We start from the raw sequence: 22,501 nt of genomic DNA on the forward strand, positions 1-22,501 counted from the left end.
TGATGGTCTTTTTGTTCTTTCCCTTATAAATCATCAACAGTCCTGACCCTTTGAGCAGGAGGAGTGAGTTATCCTTGCTGTGGGGATGGGAGCACAGTCCTGGGGCGAGGTGTAGTAATTTGAAGTGCGTCTGGAGGATCGGGTGACACTTGTTCCATTGTACAGAGTTGGATCATAAAACATTCAGGAAAATATTGTGTGTCTGTGCTCCCCCCAGCCCCCCACTCCCCCACAGCTGTGGCTCCTTCCCCACTCGGTGTAGCTGGCAGCCGAGCTTGGGGTGTGGTCCTGGGTGACACATGAGTGGTGGAAATTCCTGGGGCTGCTTTGAGGCCAGCTACAGTGGGGCTGGGGACAGAAGTGCGATAGGGTGGGCTTGCCATCCTTGCCTCTGGTGGGCACAGCAGGAGGAACATTGCATCCCGACGTAGGGGCTGGCAGGATGGGGCCCAGGGAGCCATCACTCCTGGTCTGTTGTCGGATGATGGAGAGGGGCTCCTGTGCATTAGGAGGGCTTGTCGTGGGGGCCTCATCGTCTACTGAGGGAGGCGCTCCAAGCCTCTGCTGTTCCCTCCTCTCTCTCCTCCCAGGTGGGGTGGGTTGTCTCTGGGGCCAGCATGGCATCGACCTGGCTTGTCTCTGGTGCCATCCATGTTGAGCGGCTCACGCCTGCCTGTCTCTTGGGAACCTCATCTGCCATTTGGACCTTGTACCTGAGTTTGCTTGGGTCAGAACTATCCTTTTTTTTTTTTTTTTTTTTTTTTGAGACGGAGTCTCGCTGTGTCTCCCAGGCTGGAGTGCAGTGGCGTGATCTCGGCTCACTGCAAGCTCCGCCTCCCGGGTTCTCGCCATTCTCCCACCTCAGCCTCCCATAGCTGAGACTACAGGTGCCCGCCACCACGCCCGGCTAGTTTTTTGTATTTTTAGTAGAGACGGGGTTTCACCATGTTAGCCAGGATAGTCTCGATCTCCTGACCTCGTGATCCACCCGCCTCGGCCTCCCAAAGTGCTGGGATTACAGGCTTGAGCCACCGCGCCCGGCCAGAACTATCCTTAATGGTGTTCTGGAGACACACACAGTTAGTGAGCAGGCCCGGGGGATCCAGACACATCCCCCCAAAACCTGAGCACGGTGTTCACAGCAGCGAGGGTCACACTGGCTGAAGGTGGGAAGACCCCACACGTTCGTCCACCAAGGAGTAGGCAAACAGCGGGGCGTGTGTAGCAGAATGCTATGTGCCACCACCACGGCCAAGTTCCAAAACATTCTCAGCCTAGAAAGAAAGCGAATCCTCCCCGTTTCCTCCCCCAGCCTCTGGCACCCACAAATCCGGTTTCTTTCTCTGGATTGGCCTCATTTGGGCATTTCATAGAAATGGATCATATGGTGTGCTCTCTTGTGTCTGTCTGGCTTCTTTCTTTCTTTCTTTCTTTTTTTTTTTTTTTTTTTTGACACAATCTGGCTCTCTCACCTAGGCTGGAATGCAGTGGTGTCATCACAACCTCTGCCTCCTGGATTTAAATGATTCTCCTGTCTCAGCCTCCTGAGTAGCTGGGATTACAGGTGCCTGCCACCACGCCTAGCTAATTTTTGTATTTTTAGTAGAGACGGGGTTTCACCAAGTTGGCCAGGATGATTCGAACTCCTGACCTCGTGATCTACCCACCTTGGACTCTCAAAGTGCTGGGATGACAGGCGTGAGCCACCGCTCCTGGCCTGGAGTCAGTATTCCAACCATCTTAGCTAGATGTTTGTAATTTCTGTGTTTATCCCCCATTATAGGCAAAATACATCTCTCAGTGCATCGATGAGATCAAGCAGGAGCTGAAGCAGGACAACATCGCGGTGAAGGCGAACGCGGTCTGCAAGCTGACGTATGTAAGTGTCTCCCGGTGGCCCGTGCCCAGCACTGTCGGGCTGCTTCTCCACTCAGCGCGTGTCCCCCTGTTCCTCAGCCTGTCTGTCCACCTGTCAGTCATTGGTACCACCCGCTATCGGTGAGCCCCTCAGGGCCAACCCGGAGTCCTGGAGTGGAGAGCCGTGATTGTCACATGACTGGCAAACAGGCCAGAGGGTGGCAACCCACAGGCCCTGGTGGTAGCCCCGAGGGAGCCCCATGGGGTCCTCTTCTGGGTGGGGTTCACTAAGGACGCCCCTCGCCTGCAGTCTCGGCTCCCACCACAGGCCACACCAGGACGCCTAGTGGGGAGAGCTGGGGCCCTGGACCTTCCTGGGCTGGCTCCCTTCCTGGCTGCAGTTCCAGGTCAGTGCGTGAGCGGGGGACGGGCGCGCCTCCCTCTGGCCTGTTTTCCCGTGGGAGGTAGCGAGACGGAGGGCTCGTCCGGGGCCCCCGTGCCGCTGCTCGTCTCGTAACTATTTCAAGGAGCTGATTCACCAAGGGGTGGTAGTTAGTACCCATAAGTGCCAGTTAGCCAATTGCAGACATTGAGCCTCTTTTTAGTGCCTGTCACTAACCTGTCCCTGTAGCTTTTAAATGTCAGAGTCGTTTGTCAGAAGAAGAAATGAAAGGCCTCAGGGGTGTGTGTTGGGTGTTTGTTGACCGTGAGTGAGTCTGCTCCGTGTGCTGGGAGGGAGCGCTTCATGCTACGGCTCAAACCCTTTGTCTCCACTTTGGCTTGTGAGTGCAATTTCCTGTGCGTCCCTTAACAGTTACAGATGTTGGGATACGACATCAGCTGGGCCGCCTTCAACATCATAGAAGTGATGAGTGCTTCCAAGTTCACCTTCAAGGTGAGGTTCCGGGACGGCGAGGCTGGTGGGGTGGGGGGAGTGATTACAGGTGTGAGGCACCGTGCCCGGCCAATTTTTATTATTATTATTCTTGAGACGGAGTCTTGCTCTGTTACCCAAGGTGGATTCAGTGGCCTATAATCCCAGCACTTTGGGAGGCTGAAACAGGTAGATCACCTGAGGTTGGGAGTTCGAGACCAGGCTGGCCAACATGGTGAAACCCCATCTCTACTAAAAATACAAAAATTAACAGGGTGTGGTGGCGCGCGGCTATAATCCCAGCTACTTGGGAGGCTCAGACAGGAGAACTGCTTGAACCCGAGAGGTGGAAGTTGCAGTGAGCTGAGATCGTGCCATTGCACTCCAGCTTGGGCAACAGAGTGAGACTTTGTCTCCAAGAAAAAAAAACTCATACATATTCCAAACTCTGGGAATTTCCTTCTGGAATTTTGAAGAAATCTGGGTTGGTTTTCAAATGCGGGTTGGTTCCCACTTGCTGGTGGCCCCCGCGTCCAGGCTGCGGGGCGTTGCTTCTGGACCTGCGTTGCCTGGTGCGGATGCTGCAGAGCAAAGCTGGGCGCTCCTGAAGGCTGCAGGTGCCCGGCCTCTGATGTGCTCGTCTGTTCTCTCCCAGCGAATCGGCTACCTCGCTGCTTCCCAGAGCTTTCACGAAGGCACCGACGTCATCATGCTGACGACCAATCAGATCCGTAAGGTAGGTCCCCGGCCCAGGCCGCTCTGTGCTGAGTGCAGCCTGTCCCCTGCCAGAGCATCTGGTTTCCACGCTGGTCTTCCTGTGGGCAGCAGGCACCTGTGGCACCCTGGAGTGCGAGCAGGGCTTCTGCAGCCACTGTCTTCCCAGCAGACACGGAGAGGTGGCCCGGCGGGTCTGAGTCTGCGCTCCCTGGTGGGCTTGTGAGGTGGAGGGATGCTGAGCGGTGCGGTGCCCCCTTCCCTCGCTCACCACATGGAGGGGCCGGCAAATGGGGCTCCAGGGCCCACTCGAGGCTGGCCTCTGCAGTCGCCCCCTTTCTTCCCTTCTCCCCGTATGGTAGTGCCTGCTGTAGCTGTGCGCCCTTCGTCCCCATGTGGGGTGCTTCCTGCCCGCGGTTTCTTTTGAGTCCCACGAGGTGCATTTTTCAGCACCATGTAAATGTTGCATTTTGAAATGGTCATGGAGGCCATTGGGTAGCAGAGGTCCTCCTTGGCCCCTGAGCTCTGAACACGTTTGGTTCCTGCCTCTCGATGGAGGGGTTGGGGTGTTGGAGAATCAGGCCCACCCTTCTCATGGGCACCTGGCCCCTTTCTGGCCCTAGACCTCACCTCAGAGGCCATGGCCCTGGCTCTCCAATGTCCATGTGCAAGGGCAGGACCCTGTGACTGTGTTGTTGACCCCACAGGGTGACCTGGCGACCTGGGCCAGGGACTCCCAGCCTGCCGAGGCACAGGTGTGGGGGTACTGGCGGTGACTGGTGCCCGGCACAGGGTGTGGTGCAGATCCCGGGACTGTTGGCTCTACTGGGCTCACTGTTGTGGGCAAGATTATGGAGCTGGGCATCCCGCCTGGGCTGCGGACGACATGTGCCCTCGATGCCGTGGGGTCTTGGGTTGTGGCCATGAGGGTGGCTGGAGTGCCTAGCAGGAGGGGCCTGGGTGGGAGTCTGGCCCACTGAGAGGAGGATGGGAGCGGTTTTGCAGGTGGTAACTGGGAGGGAGGAGGATGGAGGTCTCCGGCCGCCCTGGATACCCAGGTGGCAGCTGCCCAGCAAGGAGGGCCACATGTCGGGCCCAGGTTTGTGTCTCTTGCTGATGGGCTCAGATGGCCGGATCCCTGTGTGAGCACCTCACTGGGGACTTACATCCACCACTGCCTTGCCAGGTGCTTGGAGCTGTTAGGCCCTGTGTGTTGGGCGTGGCTCTGACCCGGTGCCTGCCACTGGCTGGCCTCGGATGCAGGTGGTGCCTGTGGGGCTCCGGCTCAGGAAGTTAGCACCTGCTTCCTCTGTGTAGGATCACACGCTCCCGATGTTTGCAGTCCACTGTGTCATTTTTGTTTATTTGTTTTGTTTTGAGACTGAGTCTTGCTCTGTTGCCCAGGCTGGAGAGTAGTGGCGTGATGTCGGCTCACCGCAACTTCTGACTCCTGGGTTCAAGCAATTCTACTGCCTCAGCCTCCCGAGTAGCTGGAATTACAGCTGCCCTTGTTTTTTGTTTGTTTTTTGTTTTGTTTTTGAGATGGAGTCTTTGTCACCCAGGGTGGAGTGCAGTGGTGCGATCTCAGCTCACCACAACCTCCACTTCCCGGGTTCAAGCGATTCTCCTGCCTTAGCCTCCCAAGTAGCTGGGATTACAGGGGTGCACCACCACACCTGGCTAATTTTTTTGTGTTTTTAGTAGAGATGGGGTTTCACCATGTTGGCCAGGCTGCTCTAGAACTCCCGACCTCAAGTGATCCACCCACCTCGGCCTCCCAAAGTGCTGGGATTACAGGTGTGAGCCACTGCACCCGGCCCTCATTTCTTTATTTGTTTGTTTGAGATGGAGTCTTGCTCTGTCGCCCAGGCTGGAGTGCAGTGGCACAATCTCGGCTCACTGCAAGCTCCGCCTCCCAGGTTCACGGCATTCTCCTGCCTCAGCCTCCTGAGTAGCTGGGACTACAGGCACCCACCACCATGCCTGGCTAATATTTTGTATTTTTAGTAGAGACGGAGTTTCACCGTGCTGGCCAGGATGTCTTGATCTCCTGACCTCGTGATCCACCCGCCGTGGCCTCCCAAAGTGCTGGGATTACAGATGTGAGCGACCGTGCCTGGCTTGTTTTTTTTTGTTTTGTTTTGTTTTGTTTTCTTTGAGACAGAGTTTTGCTCTGTCGCCCGGGCTGGAGTGCAGTGACCGGATCTCAGCTCACTGCAAGCTCCGCCTCCCGGGTTTACGCCATTCTCCTGCCTCAGCCTCCTGAGTAGCTGGGACTACAGGCGCCTGCCACCTCGCCCGGCTAGTTTTTTTGTATTTTTTAGTAGAGACGGGGTTTCACCGTGCTGGCCAGGATGGTCTCGATCTCCTGACCTCGTGATCCGCCCGTCTCAGCCTCCCAAAGTGCTGGGATTACAGGCTTGAGCCACCGCGCCCAGCCTCCTGGCTTGTTTTGTAATTAAAAAAATTATTTTCTGGGCTGGTGTGGTGGCTCACGCCTGTAATCCCAGCACTTTGGGAGGCCAAGGCAGGTGGATCATCTGAGGTTGGGAGTTTGAGACCAGCCTGACCAACGTGGTGAAACCCAGTCTCTACTAAAAATACAAAATTAGCCGGGCATGGTGGTGCATGCCTGTAGTCCCAGCTACTCAGGAGGCTGAGGCAGGAGAATCGCTTGAACCCGGGAGGTGAAGGTTGTGGTGAGCCGAGATCGCCCCATTGCACTCCAGCCTGGGTGACAGAGTGAGACTCCGTCTCAAAAAAACAAAACACAACATTATTTTCTTACCTTTTTTTTTTTTTTTTTTTTGAGACGGGGTTTTGCTCTGTCACCCAGACTGGAGAGCAGTGGCGCGATTGCAGCTCACTGCAGCCTCGACCTCCTAGGCTCAAGCGATCTCCCCACCTTAGCCTCCTGAGTAGCTGGGACTACAGGCATGCACCACGATGCCCAGATGATTTTTTTGTATTTTTTGTAGAGGCAGGGAGGGTTTCACTATGTTTCCTAGGCTGATCTCGAACCCCTGGGCTCAAGTGATCCTCCTGCTTCGGCCTTCCAAAGTGGTAGGATTAGAGGTGTGTGCCACCGCTTCCAACTCACTGTGTTACTTTATTTTATTTTATTTATTTATTTATTTTTTGAGACAGAGTCTTGCTCTGTTGCCAGGCTGGAGTGCAGTGGCACAATGTCGGCTCACTGCAACCTCTGCCTCCCTGGTACAAGCAATTCTCCTGCATCAGCCTCCCAAGTAGCTGGGACTACAGGTGTGCACCACCATGTCTGGCTAATTTTTTGTATTTTAGTAGAGGCGGGGTTTCACCATGTTGGCCAGGATGGTCTTGATCTCCTGACCTCGTGATCTGCCCACCTCGGACTCCCAAAGTGCTGGGATTACAAGCGTGAACCACTGTGCACGGCCACTGTGTCATTTCAAAAGAACCAGTTGGCCCCATCTCTACTAAAAATACAAAAATTAGCCGGGCATGGTGATGTGGCCTGTAATCCCAGCTACTTGGGAGGCTGAGGCAGAGAATTGTTTGAACTTGGGAGGCAGAGGTTACAGTGAACTGAGATCACACCACTGCACTCCAGCCTGGGGGACAGAGTGAGACGCGTCTGAAAAAAAAAAAGCTGGCCTTGTCATATTTTGACCACAGAATGGTAACCCTGAAAACGGATCTTGATAGGTGCATATGTAGGTGGAGTCTTGGGAGTTTCCTCAAGAAAATCTCTCCCCGAGAGCAGGTTTGTGATATCAAGAGAAGGTTTGTTTCCCCGAGTGCTGAGATAGGAGCCGGGGGGATGCCGTGTTTTAGTGAGAACTGCGGGAGTGAAGAGCTGGGGCAGAGTCCAGGGGAGCGCGGGCGCAGCTGCCACCTGAAGTTGGAGAGGGGCCCACGGGAGCTGTTCCTGGGCCCTTCCCCTCAGTTGTTGGGGAAAGGGACCCCAAATGGAAGCAGGCTGTCCGAGGACCCCATCCTGCGGGGCACGTCTTCCGCCTGTTCCGTGCCAGGCCCAGCAGCACCGTCTCTGTGGACTGGGAGCTGCCAGTGATGGGTGGGGGCAGCCCTGGTTTTAGGCCTGGCTCTGCTCTTGCACCCGTGGTGGCCCTTCCCCCACACTTGCAGTGACTTGTGACAAGTGCCTCTGTCCCAGGAGGTGCCAGGAAACTCGATTGATTCCCACACAGAGTGCTTCAGTTTGTGGCTTAGACCTCCCTGTCCCCAGCCCTGCCCATCCAGGAGGAGCCAAGAAACTTAGTTGATTCCCGCCCACAGAGTGTTTCAGCCTGTGCCTCAGACCTCACTGTTGCCCGGCATGCCCACCCAGGAGGAGCCAAGGAACTCAGCTGATTGCCACACACACAGCCCTCCGGGCTGTGCCTCACACCTCAGTGTCCCCAGCTGTGCCCATCCCGGCTCCTTTCTTGGTGACAGTGTCTTCCATGGGCTCTAAATTGTTCCTCCTTGTCTGAGTTCAGCTCCAGACTCCTCTGCAGCAGGGGTGATAAGGCACAGCTGCACCCCAGGGGGATATGCCGAGTCCCCCAAGGGGATATGCCGAGTCCTGGGGCGTCCTGGGAGGATTTTGCTCCTGCTGCTCCTGGCGACCCAGGCGTCGGACGTGCCACCCAGGGCATCCTGGCCATGGCCCTTTCTCTGTCGCTTTCCAGGACCTGAGCAGCCCTAGCCAGTACGACACAGGCGTTGCACTGACGGGTCTGTCCTGCTTCGTCACCCCAGACCTTGCCAGAGACCTGGCAAATGACATCATGACACTGGTGAGTTTGTAAGCTTGCCCGCCACCCTGCACGTCTGCTCGGGGAAAAACGCGGTCAAAGTGGCATGCCAGGGAAGCTTGGCCGTGCGGAAACTGGCCGGGGTCCCTGGTGTGTGGCCTACCTGAGAAGGGAACCAAATCACTGTCAGCTGGTGGGGCAGCTCTTGGGCTGCTTTGATTCCTGCGTGTCTTGAGTTTATGTTTGAAATCATCCTGCCAAGAGGAGGAGCAGGGTCTCCCTGATGGGCCAGGCCCAGTGGGGGATGTTTGCCCCAAGGTCTGACAGTGGCTCCTGTCTGAGCTGCCAGTGGGCTTCTGTGTGGTCCTCTTTCCTCCATCACGGACCGCAGCTGGACTCCTCCCTGCCACTCCGCTTGTCAAAGGCTACATCCCCGGCTGTGACAGTCTAAAATCTGAGAAGCCCTTGGAAATTTTGGCCCCAGAAACATCTGTTTTGTGCCTGACTTAATCTCCAGCTCATGAGGGAGACCTTTGTTCCTTTTCATTTAAAAAACAGCAGCCAGATTAACAGTGTGGAAGGGCGTGGTTTCCTCCCTGGGAAGCGCTGTCCCTTCGTGGCTGCCTGTCCTCCCGGAGGTGTCTAGATCGTGGCTGATGGGCGCTGTCCCTGCATTGCTGCCTGTCCTCCTGGAGGTGTTTAAATCTTATCCAATGGGTGCTGTCCCTGCGTGGCTGCCTGTCCTCCCGGAGGTGTCTAGATCGTGGCTGATGGGCGCTGTCCCCGCGTGGCTGCCTCTCTGCCCAGCAGTGTCTAGATCGTGGCTGATGGGTGCTGTCCCCGCGTGGCTGCCTGTCGGCCCGGAGGTGTCTAGATCGTGGCTGATGGGTGCTGTCCCCGCGTGGCTGCCTGTCGGCCCGGAGGTGTCTAGATCGTGGCTGATGGGTGCTGTCCCCGCGTGGCTGCCTGTCGGCCCAGAGGTGTCTAGATCGTGGCTGATGGGTGCTGTCCCCGCGTGGCTGCCTCTCTGCCCGGCAGTGTCTACATCGTGGCTGATGGTGTTGGAGATTGTCAGCACAGCCTGCTGAGCTTCTAGATCAGGGATCAGCGGGCTGCGGCCCAGGGCCAAAGCCAGCCGGCTGCGCCTTCTTTCCATGTGTCATGTCGTCTCCAGTGGCCTTGGCTATGAAGGGCACAGCCGCGTGGTCACGACAGAGGCCGTCTGGCCCACGAAGCTGAAAACACTGACTCTGGCTCCTCTACAGTAAAGCAGTGGGGAGCCCGTGAGCGGGCGGATGTCCGCGCCCCATCATGGGGTGGCTCTGTCAGGACCAGGCAGTTCAGGGCAGCTCCCTGGGCCTGATAGATGGGAGGGCTCCTGCCGGGGAACTTGAGCAGCTGCAGGGCACAGCCGTGGGGAGCTGGGCTGTAGGCTGTGTTCCCAGCTTGACTTTCCTCTCCAGCCTTCCTCCTCCCACTGTGGGACCCAGGACCCTGGGGCAGGAAGGCCACTCAGGAGAAGGGCTCAGTCTGGAGGGCAGGCCTGAGTCGGGGCACAGGGAGGCCGGCTTCCGTGCCATCTAAGATGCTGCTCTCTGGCCTCTGGGGCTGGTGTGCAGCCGCAGCCTCGGGCTGGAGGACGTCTTCTCCCTGTGGAGGAGGGTGACGGGGAGAGGCGTGAGCAGGGATGAGGCGCAGAAAACCTGTGTAGGCTGAAGCCCGCTGCCCCGCAGATGTCGCACACCAAGCCCTACATCAGGAAGAAGGCCGTGCTGATCATGTACAAGGTGTTCCTGAAGTACCCTGAGTCGCTGCGCCCCGCCTTTCCCCGGCTGAAGGAGAAGCTGGAGGACCCCGACCCTGGTTTGTGGATTTCAGTTAAACTTCAGGCTTGGGGGTGGGGGTTCAGCCGGTACCCTGGGAAGATGTGGTGGTGTGTTTTGGGGGGTGCTGTGGGGAGCAGTGGAGGGCTCCGTCCAGGAGCATGCCGGCTGGAGGTGGCTGGGCCTCCCCTCGCTGGGGCAGCCGGGAGGGAGGTGCTGGAGGTGGGGGCAGTAAGATCTCATGTGGCAGCTGGTGAGCCTGGTGTATCCCTGAGCAGAGGTGTACGCCCCACCCCGCCGGCCCGTCGTAGGACCAGCGCTGCCACGGGGCGCCTTCCGCAGGGCAGGGGGTGGTCTAGACCATATGTCCCTCACAGGAGCTGCCTCCACCTCACGTGACTGTTGTGTATTTGTGACGTGGTGACTGTGGGACATGGCTTCAAATTCAGTTTCACTGAGTTTCCCTGGGCTGCGTGTGGGAAGCCTCTGGCGTGTGGCAGGCGTGGTTTGGTGGACTCCAAAGCCAGCCCACAGGAATCCTGAGGCCCTGCGTGTAGGAGGGGAGACCCCAGCTCTAAGCGTGGGACCCGATGGGCGAGCTTCTCCCTGGAGTGCTGGCCACAGGCGCAGCAGGAAGGCTCCCTGAGCCCCGATGGCTGGGCAGCTGTTTCTGGAGCCCTTCTTGCCGAAACCCCCACTCAGAAGGCCACTGTCACGCTGTCCTGAGCGTGGTGATGCTCGGGCGCACTTGTGCCTGGCAACAGTGCTGAGCAATGCTTTCTCAGCGCCAGGAGCTGGCTGCTGTGGCCTGTTCCCTGGAGGAACAGCTGCTATCCCTGTCACCAGGAGGAGGTGGCAGAGCCAGGGCCATGTTGAGTGAGAGCTGCCGCAGGCCCCAGAACTTCCTCGCAGACCAGGAAGACAGGAGGATGGTTTTCTAAGCAGAAGGGCAGGCATGCTCATGAGGACCGCTTGTTCCCCAGGGGTTCAGTCTGCTGCCGTCAACGTCATCTGCGAGCTGGCCAGACGGAACCCTAAGAACTACCTGTCCCTGGCCCCGCTCTTCTTCAAGCTGATGACGTCCTCCACCAACAACTGGGTCCTCATCAAGATCATCAAGCTGGCAAGTACTGCCCGGGGATGCGGCCTCCTCACCCTGCGTGGTGCATTCCCCGCGGGAGACTGAGGCCCTGCTGTCCCCGCAGTTTGGTGCTCTGACTCCTTTGGAGCCTCGGCTGGGCAAGAAGCTCATCGAGCCGCTCACCAACCTCATCCACAGGTGAGTGGAGACCATGCGCGGCAGGGCGGGCGGGTCCAGTGTGGGAGCGGCGGGGCGGGCGGGCTCCACAGGGTCCAGTGTCGGAGTGGCGGGGTGGGCCAGCTCCACGGGGTCCATTGCGGGAGCGGTGGGGTGGGCTGGCTCCATGGGGTCCAGTGCTGGAGCAGCTGGCAGCCCGGCCCCAGCGGGGTACAGCAGGAGTTGGGCGTGAAGCAGCTGAAAGATGGAAGGCTCTTATGTTCAGCAGACTCTCTGTCCTAGAGTGGAAGCCTGTGGTGGCGTTCCTGGCCACTGGGCTCTTCTCCATGCTGTAGAGACATTTGAGGCGTTTGGGTTTTCCTCCCGGGTCTCAGCACTGAAAGGTTGTGAAATGGGACCGTATGTCAGGAGCCTTTTCAGGCCAGGCTGCCTTTGGTTGCTAGAAGAGGACACTTTAATTCCTCAGACCAAGTGCTGAGGAGGAGCCAGGACCACCCCCCAGCCCCCACTGCAGGGAAGGGGAGGGTGGAGTGGGCCACAGGCAGAGTCGTCATCGCCGTGACTTTCCGATGCAGTCATGTGTTACTTAGCAACAAGGACATGTTCACAGAAGGATGTCATTAGGATGATTCACCGTGTGAACGGCGTAGCGTGCGCTCACACGCACCTTGCTGGTGAAGCTCACCACATTGCTAGGCTACGTGGCACGGACGTCTCCTGGGCCGCGGCCCTGCCCCACAGGCAACTGTAAAGCTGTAAGCAGCTGCAACTCTGTGGCGAGTATCTGTGTGTGAACACGTTGAAACAGAGAAAAGGGCTGGGAGCTGTGGCTCACGCCTGTAATCCCAGCACTTTGGGAGGCTGAGGCGAGTAGATCACTTGAGGTCGGGAGTTCAAGACCAGTCTAGGCAACATGGTGAAACCCCGTCTCTACCTAAAAGATACAAAAATTAGCCAGGTGTGCTGGTACATGCCTGTAATCCAGCTGCACGGGAGGCTGAGGCAGGAGAATCGCTTGAACCCGAGAGACGGAGGTTGCAGTGAGCCGAGATCACAGCAGTGCACTCCAACCTGGGCAACAGAGTGAGACTCCATTTCAAAAAAAAAGAAAAAAAGGCTGGGCACAGCGACTCGTGCCTGTAATCCCAGCACTTTGGGAGGCCGAGGCGGGTGGATCATGAGGTCAGGAGATCGAGACCATCCTGGCTAACACACTGAAACCCTGTCTCCACTAAAAGTACTAAAACAAAGTTAGCTGGGCGTGGTGGTGGGTGCCTGTAGTCCCATCTACTCGGGAGGCTAAGGCGGGAGAATGGCGTGAACCCAGGAGGCAGAGCTTGCAGTGAGCCAAGATCGTTCCACTGCACTCCAGCCTGGATGACAGAGCGAGACTCCATCTCAAAAACAAAACAAACAAAAAACCCTAGTAAGGATGCAGTAGGAAGGTGGTATTGCCATCTCACGGGTTCATGGGCTCATGGGCCGCCGGGGGTGCATGGTCTGTCCCTGCCCGGATGCTGTCATGGGCCCGCAGCTGCAGTGGGATTTCTCACATGCCCTTTCTGGGAAGGTGAGATGATGAGCAGCCAAGCACCATAGGCCTTGGAGAGCAGGGCGTGGGCTCCTTCCTGGGGGCTCGCTCCCTGGGCTGTGGGGCTGAGGCCGTCTCCAGCTGAGCCGCTGGCATTGGGTCACCGTGTCTGATGAGGCCCCCAGTCCTCATGCCGCTTCCCTGTGTTCCTTTCCTTAGCACGTCTGCCATGTCCCTCCTCTACGAATGTGTGAACACCGTGATTGCAGGTGAGAACTGGCACTCTCCCCGTCTGGAAGGTCTGGCACTGTCAGGCTGGGGTCTCGGGTGGGGACAGGAGGGCACCAGGTCTGGTGTCCCCGAGCGCCACCCGTGCTGGCGCTGCGAAGGAAAGCTGGCTGGGAGTGTCCCCGAGCGCCACCTGTGCTGGTGCTGAGAAGGAAAGCTGGCTGGGAGGCCGCCCCAGGCCTCTGCTATCGAGGTGGCCACGCACCTGCCTGGTCCTCCGCCGCCCTTGGTGCTGGGAGTTTGCTGCTTCAGCTGCTCGGTAGCCCGGCCACTCTGGAGTCCCCTTGGGTGTGAAAGATGCATTTGCAGATGAAGCCTCTCCTCCTCCCTGCTTCCACAGATGCTCAGGGCCTCCCAGCAGCTCGCACACAAAGCTGCGTTTTTTCTGGGACTTTTAAGCACTCCGGAGACAGCACGTTGTTTCACCCGTGGGTACTTAAGCAGCAGCATCTACCACAAAAATATTTTCTAAGGCAGAGTCAGAACCCACGCCTCCGGCCGGGCCAGGGCTCCAGGGCCAACGCCCCGTGTCCCCGGTGGTCTCAGCCGGGCTCCTCCAAGTCGGCCAAAGCCTGAGGGGCATTGAGCGGTGCACTTCCTTATGGTTGATAAAGCGGAAGCTTCTCGCCAGGTATGAGGGCCCAGCTATTCAGGAGGCCGAGACAAGAGCATCACTTGAGCCCGGGAGTTCCAGGCTACAGACAGAGCCAGACCCCGCCTCTCTTGAGGCTGGTGTGCAGTGGTGCAATCATAGCTCACTGCAGCCTTGACCTCCCGGGTTTAAGCGGTCCTCTTGCCTCTACAGGTGCATGCCACCCCACCCAGGTCATTTTTTGAATTTTTGGTGGAGACAGGGTCTCACTGTGTTGCCCAGGCTGGTCTTGAACTCCTGGGCTCAAGCCATCCTCCTGCCTTGGCCTCTCAAAGTGATGGGATTACAGGCCTCAGATATTGCACTCGGCCAGCACCTCATCTCGTTTGTTTTTTGTTTTTTTGTAGCTTTACTTAGGTATAGTTGACAATTTAAATTTTTTTTTTTTTTTTTATTTTGAGACAGAGTCTTGCTCTGTCGCCCGGGCTGGAGTGCAGTGGTGCAATCTCGGCTCACTGCAAGCACCGCCTCCCGAGTTCACGCCATTCTCCTGCCTCACTCTCCTGATTAGCTGGGACTACAGGCGCCCGCCACCACGCCCGGCTAATTTTTTTTTGTATTTTTAGTAGAGATGGCGTTTCACCATGTTAGCCAGGATGGTCTTGATCTCCAGACCTTGTGATCCGCCTGCCCCAGCCTCCCAAAGTGTTGGGGTTACAGGCTTGAGCCATCGCTCCCGGCTCCTTAAAATGGTATATTTTTAAGGTACACCACTTGATTGTGAAAAAGTTAGCACAATTTAGATAATTAACACATCTACATTTCTTTTTTTTCTTTCCTTTCTTTTTTTTATTTTTGAGATGGAGTCTCGCTCTGTCACCCAGGCTGGAGTGCAATGGCATGACCTCAGCTTACTGCAACCTCTGCCTCCCGGGTTCAAGCAATTATCCTGCCTCAGCCTCCTGAGTAGCACGCGCCACCATGCCCGGCTAAGTTTTATATTTTTAGTCGAGACAGAGTTTCACCATGTTGGTCAGGCTAGTCTCGAACTCCTGACCTCATGGTCTGCTTGCCTTGGCCTCTCAAAGTGCTGGGATTACAGGAATGAGCCACCGTGCCCGACCCTCTTTTTTTTTTTTTTGAGAGTCTCACACTGTTGCCCAGGCTGGAATCCAGTGACGCAGTCTCCACTCACTGCAACCTCCGTCTCCCAGATTCAAGCAGTTCTCCTGCCTCAGCCTCCCGAGTAGCTGGGATTACAAGCACGCACCACCACGCCCGGCTAATTTTTGTAATTTTAGTAGAGATGGGGTTTCACCATGTTGGCCAGGCTGGTCTTGAATTCCTGACCTCAGGTAATCCACCGCCTTGACCTCCCAAAGTGCTGGGAATACGGGCATGAGCCACTGCACCCAGCCTACATTTCTTTTTAAAATAAATTTGTTCCTACCTGGATAATCTGTATACCTGTTTTAAGACAAAAAAAATTACCATCTACTTTTATATTCAAATAACGCTCCTGGCCGGGTGTGATGGCTCACGCCTGTAATCCCAGCACTTTGGGAGGCCGAGGGAGGTGGATCACCTGAGGTCAAGAGTTCAAGACCAGCCTGGCAACAATGGTGAAACCCCGTCTGTACCTAAAAAATACAAAAGTTAGCTAGGGGTGGTGTCAGGCGCCTGTAATCCCAGCTACTCAGGAGGCTGAGGCAGGAGAATCGCTTGAACCCAGGAGGCGGAGGTTGCAGTGAGCTGACATTGCGCCATTGCGCTCCAGCCTGGGCAACAAGAGCGAAATGCCTTCTCAAAAAACAAAACAAAAAAAACCATTCCTACAAAGATTGGGTGTGGCATTTCTGAAATCTTGCATGCGTGAATATGCATTTAATTTGCCACATTTCTTCATTCATATTTACATTTATATGTAGATTTTCCACCCAGGGTTATTCATGTCCAGATGTTTGTATTTTTTGTATTAAAAAAATTATTTCGGGCCGGGCGCGGTGGCTCAAGCCTGTAATCCCAGCACTTTGGGAGGCCGAGACGGGCGGATCACGAGGTCAGGAGATCGAGACCATCCTGGTTAACACGGTGAAACCCCGTCTCTACTAAAAAATACAAAAAACTAGCCGGCCAAGGTGGCGGACGCCTGTAGTCCCAGCTACTCGGGAGGCGGAGGCAGGAGAATGGCGTGAACCCGGGAGGCGGAGCTTGCAGTGAGCTGAGATCCGGCCACTGCACTCCAGCCTGGGTGACAGCGCGAGACTCCGTCTCAAAAAAAAAAAAAAAAAAAATTATTTCAATAGTTTTTGGGGAACAGGTGGTATTTGGTTATAGGGATCAGTTCTTTAGTGATGATTTCTGAGATTTATGTGCAGTAACACCAAGCAGTGTACACCGCACCCAATGTGCGGTCTTTTATCACTCACCCCAACCCTTCCCCCAAGTCCCTGGAGTCCATTAGATCATTCTTTTTTTCGGGGGTGCGAGGGGGCAGTTGCAGAGTTTCTCTTTTATTGCCCAGGCTGGAGTGCAGTGGCACAGTCTCGGCTCACTGTAACCTCCGCCTCCCAGGTTTCAAGTGATTATCCTGCCTCAGCCTCCCAAGTAGCTGGGATTACAGGCAGGCACCACCACTTCCGGCTTATTTTTGTATTTTTAGTAGAGACTGGGTTTCTCCATGTTGGCCAGGCTGGTCTCGAACTCCTGCCCTCAGGTGATCTGCCTGCCTCAGCCTCCCAAAGTGCTGGGATTACAGGCGTGAGCCACTGTGCCTGGCCTAGATCATTGTTATGCTTTTGCGTCCTCATAGCTTAGCTTCGAAGAACCCACGTCTTAAAAAGAAAAACACACACAGACACACACACAGTCTCTCACACACACACACACACACTCACACTCCCCTGTATGCCTGCATTCCATGCCACTGGCTTGTTGGAAAACAAGTCTCTGTTCCTGCATGTGCCTGGCGGTTCCTTGGCTGCATGTGTTTCTTTTAAAGCTGTTAGAACCAGGGCTCTGATGGTCAGCTTCTCGCTGCCTGCCTATCCCTGCCCAAAGGACACAGCAGAGTCAGCAAAGGGGAACAGCTCAGGGGATGTTGGGGAGGCCAGGCCCAGCTTCTAGAGCCTTCTTTCAGTAAAGTCCTACAGGATGTGCTTCATCCCCCAGCAGTGAGCTGTGATGATCGTTCGTGAAGTGTCACCATGGAGGCTTCCAGAGACCCAGTGCCTGGGTTCCTACAGGGTCTGGTCCTGTGGCCTCAGGGCCAGGATTCCAGACTCCAGAGGGAAGCAGGGGTTGCAAGTAAACCACAGTGTTTGCAGGAACAGCTAAGGCCTGGGAGCTGTCCTGTCAGTGAGGGTGGGGGCCCCTGCAGGTTCCTGACCTCAGGCCTGCAGTGGAGCTAGATTTTTGCAAACACAGTTGGGATGTGCGGTCCCAAACCCAGTGGCATTTCTGTCCTTACTCCCATCCCTGCTCCCGGCAAGGGGATGCTGGCGCCCCATGGCCCTGAGTGAGTGTCGGCACTGGCCATGGTGCTGACCACGGTGCTGACCAGGTTGTCTGTTGCAGTGCTCATCTCCCTGTCCTCTGGCATGCCCAACCACAGCGCCAGCATCCAGGTACGTCCCGCACAGGGCAGGGCCCGTGGGGTCCCACACTGCGGAGGCCACGCCTTTCCACGGGTGGGAGCTTGCCCACCCTGTGACCAAGGTGCTGGCCCCCCCACGCCATGCTTGGGGCTTGGGAGGGCACGGCCGCGTCCCGTGTGCACTACCGGCCCAAGCCTGCTTGGGCTCCCCATTGTGTGTCTGTGGGGTAGACGCGTGGGGCACTGAGGAGTGGGGTAGTGTGCCCGTGGGAAGCAGGGCCTCCCTTGTCCCCAGTGCCCCATGTGGGCCCTGCTTGTTTCCCTCCTGGGCTCTGATTGCTGGGTGGGGCTGACCCCGGGCCTTAGGCCAGGTTAAGGTTGAATCTGGAGGGCTCCTGGGACTCACCCTTGGTTTAGAGGAATTAACCAGCCTTGTTTTTTTCTTTTTTTCAGCTTTGTGTTCAGAAATTAAGGATATTGATCGAGGACTCCGATCAGAACTGTGAGTCGTCCCCTCCCCAGTGCTGTCATTTGCGTGTCCCCCCTCTGTGAAGTTAGGGGTCCTCCCAGCGTGAGGAGGAAGTGGACGTGGCGTCTGCGACCCCAGCTCTCTCCCTGATGTATGACACTCGCTTCAGAGGCACCCCTCTGCCATTGCCCTGCGGCGCCTTTGCACCCCGACCTGTCTGTGTGGGGAGGCTGGGAAACACCAGCTCCCGCTGAGCCCCAGTCCCAGGAGGGATGTAGGGGGCGTGGCAGTGACCCCCACTGGGGAGACCCTGGCAGTTGGACAGATGCTACTCACTGAGCACCTTGGTCCGAGATTTCTGGATATTTCAGCCTCTGCATGTTTCTGCGGGGATGCTGAGGCTTTGTGTTGTGAGATGGAGCAGTGTACGGCACCCTTGCCTAAGTGCCTGCCCGTGTGTGGGTGCCCCTGTGCTGCTCTGCTGAGGAATTAGAATTGACGGTCCCTGCCTGGTACCTGGTACCTGGGCGGTGTTTTGGACGCTCATTTTGAAGCCAGATCTTTTTGTTCAGAGTAGGAGTTGGCAAACTCGCCTGCAACAGCCCAGATAGTGGAGTCGCCCCTGTTATCTGAGGTTTTGGGTACCCCCATCACAGTCCAAAAATAGGCAAGGACCGCACAGTCGGGTATTCCGAGAGACCACGATGACATACCTCTCATGACTGTGTGTTTTATGATTGTTCTGTTCTTAGTTGCTGTTAGTTGTTTATCTCTTACTGTGCCTAATTTACACACTGAACTTCGCCATAGGCACAGATGTGTCGGAAGAACACCCACACGCGGGTCTCAGTACTGCCCACCATGTCAGGCTTCCACTGGGGGCCATGGGCCCATCCCCCGCGGCGAGGTGGGGACTGCTGTGTTTTCTCCGTGGACCTCACGCTGTCTGTCTCTGCTCGGTGCTGCCCTGTGGCCTGACAGCTGCCGTAGATGGCAGTGTGTGAACGGGTTCGGCTGTGTGCCCTGTGGCTGGAGCGTCCCTGGTTTAGGTTGTGGCATCTGTGCCTCATGCTCAGCCACCCTTAGCTCTCCATGAGCTAGTTTGGGCTAGTCGGGTGAACAGTGAGTGTTAGGTACGGGTGAGACCCTGCCCCGGGCTGAGGGTGCCTGATGCTGCTGGAAAGTCTTCTCTGCGTTCTTCCCTGTGCTGGCTGGGTGGGAGAGGAAAGCCGACAGCAGCTACTACAGCGTGGTAGTAGGTAGGGGAGGCCTTCCCGAGGGAGCCGGCATGGGGCAGCCTGCACCCCGGCTCCCAGTGTGGGGGCTCTGCTGGGGCGACATCCCTCGTGTGAGCTCCAGCTGGGGGTGTCACTCTGTCCGCCCCCGGCTCCAGCTGCGGGTGTCACTCTGTCCGCCCCCGGGTTGCCAAGGCCAGGCAGCCTCCTGAGGTGGAGACTTGGCCCGGAGATCCTTGGGCCCTGCCTGCAGCTTGCTGCCTATGTCCATCCCAGTGACCTGGCTCTGGCCTCTCTCTGCAGTGAAGTACCTGGGGCTGCTGGCCATGTCCAAGATCCTGAAGACCCACCCTAAGTCCGTGCAGTCCCACAAGGACCTCATCCTGCAGTGCCTGGATGACAAGGACGAGTCCATCCGGCTGCGGGCCCTCGACCTGCTCTATGGGATGGTGCGTGCCCTCTGCCCGCCCGCCCGCCTTAGTGCTCTCGGGGACGTTAAGTGTCAGGTGCAGAGCCACGTGGAACGTATGGAGTCCCCTCACACTCGGCCATCAGCTAGTGTGGTGGGGTAGGGCAGAGGGGCGCCAGCCTCATCCATGCCTGTCTTCCAAGGCCTGTGTGGACACGGGGCCAGGGCCAAGCCCACAAGTGTCTTTGAGGGCGTGTGTGGAGGGGGCGGGGCCAAGCCCATAGAACAGACCATGCTGGGCCAGTTGTTGCTCCCTGGCTGGGGGCTGGGTGCCTCTAACCCAGCCCATGTCGCAGGGGCCTGCTGCCTCCCTGGGGTCGATCTGTGAATCTGGGTCCGCCTGTGTCCCATGGATTCTGTCTCAGAAGCAGGTGTTGGGTGTCTCACCAAGCAGGCCCCAGGCCGGGTCCACCCTCACCACTGTCCCTACGCTCTTGCCCAGGTGTCCAAGAAGAACCTGATGGAGATCGTGAAGAAGCTGATGACCCACGTGGACAAGGCAGAGGGCACCACCTACCGAGACGAGCTGCTCACCAAGATCATCGACATCTGCAGCCAGTCCAACTACCAGTACATCACCAACTTCGAGTGGTGCGTCCCGCTCCCAGGGGCGCGGCTGGGGGTTCTGCGCTGCTGCTCACTCACCCCCTCTGCCCGCAGGTACATCAGCATCCTGGTGGAGCTGACCCGGCTGGAGGGCACGCGGCACGGCCACCTCATCGCCGCCCAGATGCTGGACGTGGCCATCCGTGTGAAGGCCATCCGCAAGTTCGCCGTCTCCCAGATGTCCGCGCTGCTCGACAGCGCACACCTGCTGGCCAGCAGCACCCAGCGGAACGGGATCTGCGAGGTGCTCTACGCTGCTGCCTGGATCTGCGGGGAGTTCTCAGAGTGAGTGACGCTGGGCCTCCGGGCCGGCAGCTTCTCCAAGCTTCAGAGGGGTAGGGGCCAGGGACGTGCCTGGCAGATCTTTCCCGCTGTCTCCCATCGCCCTCTGCCCCAGCCCACAGGTCTGTGGGTTTCCAGCAGCTGTCCCCGACAATGGTCGGACCCATCCCCCCTTTACAGAGGCGAGTCTGTGCCGCCCTGTCTGCTCTCTGCCCTCGGGCATCTGTGGAGCTCCCAGGAGATTGTAGATCCCGTGGGCACCAGGACTGGGAGGTGGGAGGATCCATGGGGTGGGCTGCAGATAGGGGGCTGGCCCTGGGTGTCTGCAAGACTCAGTCCCAGCTGGGCGAGTGGCGGCCCCTCTGAGCCCTGCTTGCCATAGGTGGGGTGGGAGCTCCATGTGGCATTTAGGTGGCCCGGGGAGGCATCTGCTCAGCCCCAGCCTGCCCACGCCAGGCCCCTCTGGGAGCACAGGGGTCTCAGTGCCAGGTTCCAGGTGGGCCGCAGGGATGGGTCTTATCGAAACTGCCCCTGCCATCTCCAGGAGCGTCAGATTCTCTCTAGCCGAGAGGACAGATCACAGCCACTACTGGGCAGGCTTGGGTCACGGGGCCTGCTTGGAGGTGGGAATGTGTTGCTGAGACTCACGGTTCTCACAGCAGTCTGGATTTCCAGGCTCTCTTGGAAATTCATGAGATTTGCCACTATGCCTCATTGCCCCGGGCCCTGCAGCAGCACCACTAGCCGCTACCTTCACCCGTTACTGCCACAGCAAGCGCTTCTCACCCTGGGCCTGTGCCAGCTCAGGAGGGCACCCTGAGCTGGGATGCCAAAAGGGTCCCCAGCCAGCCTGCATCCCGGAGACGAGCGCTTCTGTCATTTTCTTTTCTTTTTTTTTTTTTTGAGACGGAGTCTCACGCTGTTGCCCAGGCTGGAGTGCAGTGGCGCGATCTTGGCTCACTGCAAGCTCCGCCTCCCGGGTTCCCGTCATTCTCCTACCTCAGCCTCCTGAGTAGCTGGGACTACAGGCGCCCGCCACCGTGCCCGGCTAATTTTTTGTGTTTTTGGTAGAGACGGGGTTTCACTGTGGTCTCGATCTCCTGACCTTGTGATCCGCCCGCCTCGGCCTCCCAAAGTGCTGGGATTACAGGCTTGAGCCACCGCGCCCGGCCTGTCATTTTCTTTTCTTCCCCTCACCCCGAGACAGAGTCTTGCTGTCTCCCAAGCTTTGCCCCGGCTGGAGTACAGTGGCGCAATCTCGGCTCACTGTAACGTCTGCCTCCCGGGTTCAAGCAATTCTCCTGCCTCAGCCTCCCGAGTAGCTGGGATCCCAGGCACCTGCCACCAAGGCCGGCTAATTTTTTTGTATTTTCATTAGAGACGGGGTTTCACCATGTTGGCCAGGCTGATCTCGAACTCTTATTTCTGAGATAGAGTCTTGCTCTGTCTGTCGCCCAGGCTGGAGTACAGTGGCGCGATCTCAGCTCACTGCAAGCTCCGCCTCCCGGGTTTACGCCATTCTCCTGCCTCAGCCTCCCGAGTAGCTGGGACTACAGGCGCCCACCACCTCGCCCGGCTAGTTTTTTGTATTTTTAGTAGAGACGGGGTTTCACCATATTAGCCAGGATGGTCTCGATCTCCTGACCTCGTGATCCGCCCGTCTCGGCCTCCCAAAGTGCTGGGATTACAGGCTTGAGCCACCGCGCCCGGCCTTTTTTTTTTATTATGCTTTAAGTTCTAGGATACATGTGCATAACATGCAGGTTTGTTACATATGTATGCTTGTGCCATGTTGGTGTGCTGCACCCATAAACTTGTCAGCACCCATCAACTCGTCATTTACATCAGGTATAACTCCCAATGCAATCCCTCCCAATTTTTTGTAGTTTTAATAGAGACGGGATTTCACCACGTTAGCCAGGATGGTCTCGATCTCCTGACCTTGTGATCTGCCTGCCTCGGCCTCCCAAAGTGCTGGGATTACAGGCGTGAGCCACTGCACCTGGCCTCATTTTTTGTATTTTTAGTGGAGGTAGGGTTTCACCATGTTGGCCAGGCTGGTCTCAAACTCCTGACCTCATGATCTGCCTGCCTTGGCCTCCCACACTGCTGGGATTATAGGTGAGTGCCCGGCCACTTCTATTATTTTCTTGGTGGGAGAAAAGTGGA

At 57.1% G+C, this 22,501-nt stretch overlaps 2 protein-coding genes across 3 annotated transcripts in view; one reads left to right on the forward strand and one right to left on the reverse strand.

The window, feature by feature from the left end:
* The window catches only part of SF3A2 (splicing factor 3a subunit 2), a 138,389-nt gene extending 117,880 nt beyond the window's left edge, over positions 1-20,509 (reverse strand). Inside the window, exon 1 of the mRNA XM_050770499.1 lies at positions 20,500-20,509. The gene's annotated coding sequence lies outside the window, so the exon portion shown is untranslated. The remainder of the gene's footprint in view (positions 1-20,499) is intronic.
* Positions 1-22,501, forward strand: part of AP3D1 (adaptor related protein complex 3 subunit delta 1) — a 56,275-nt gene that overhangs the window by 13,357 nt on the left and 20,417 nt on the right. For both annotated transcript variants that reach the window (XM_050770053.1, XM_050770054.1), the window contains exons 2-14: positions 1,784-1,879; positions 2,672-2,752; positions 3,387-3,467; positions 8,119-8,226; positions 9,918-10,047; positions 10,991-11,130; positions 11,213-11,286; positions 13,016-13,065; positions 17,253-17,302; positions 17,725-17,773; positions 19,279-19,424; positions 19,887-20,035; positions 20,105-20,335. In XM_050770053.1, the coding sequence (XP_050626010.1) occupies positions 1,784-1,879; positions 2,672-2,752; positions 3,387-3,467; positions 8,119-8,226; positions 9,918-10,047; positions 10,991-11,130; positions 11,213-11,286; positions 13,016-13,065; positions 17,253-17,302; positions 17,725-17,773; positions 19,279-19,424; positions 19,887-20,035; positions 20,105-20,335 (1,385 nt within the window). The remainder of the gene's footprint in view (positions 1-1,783; positions 1,880-2,671; positions 2,753-3,386; positions 3,468-8,118; positions 8,227-9,917; positions 10,048-10,990; positions 11,131-11,212; positions 11,287-13,015; positions 13,066-17,252; positions 17,303-17,724; positions 17,774-19,278; positions 19,425-19,886; positions 20,036-20,104; positions 20,336-22,501) is intronic.

This window comes from Macaca thibetana, chromosome 19 (assembly GCF_024542745.1).
Source record: "Macaca thibetana thibetana isolate TM-01 chromosome 19, ASM2454274v1, whole genome shotgun sequence".
In the NCBI taxonomy this organism is placed as follows: domain Eukaryota; kingdom Metazoa; phylum Chordata; class Mammalia; order Primates; family Cercopithecidae; genus Macaca; species Macaca thibetana.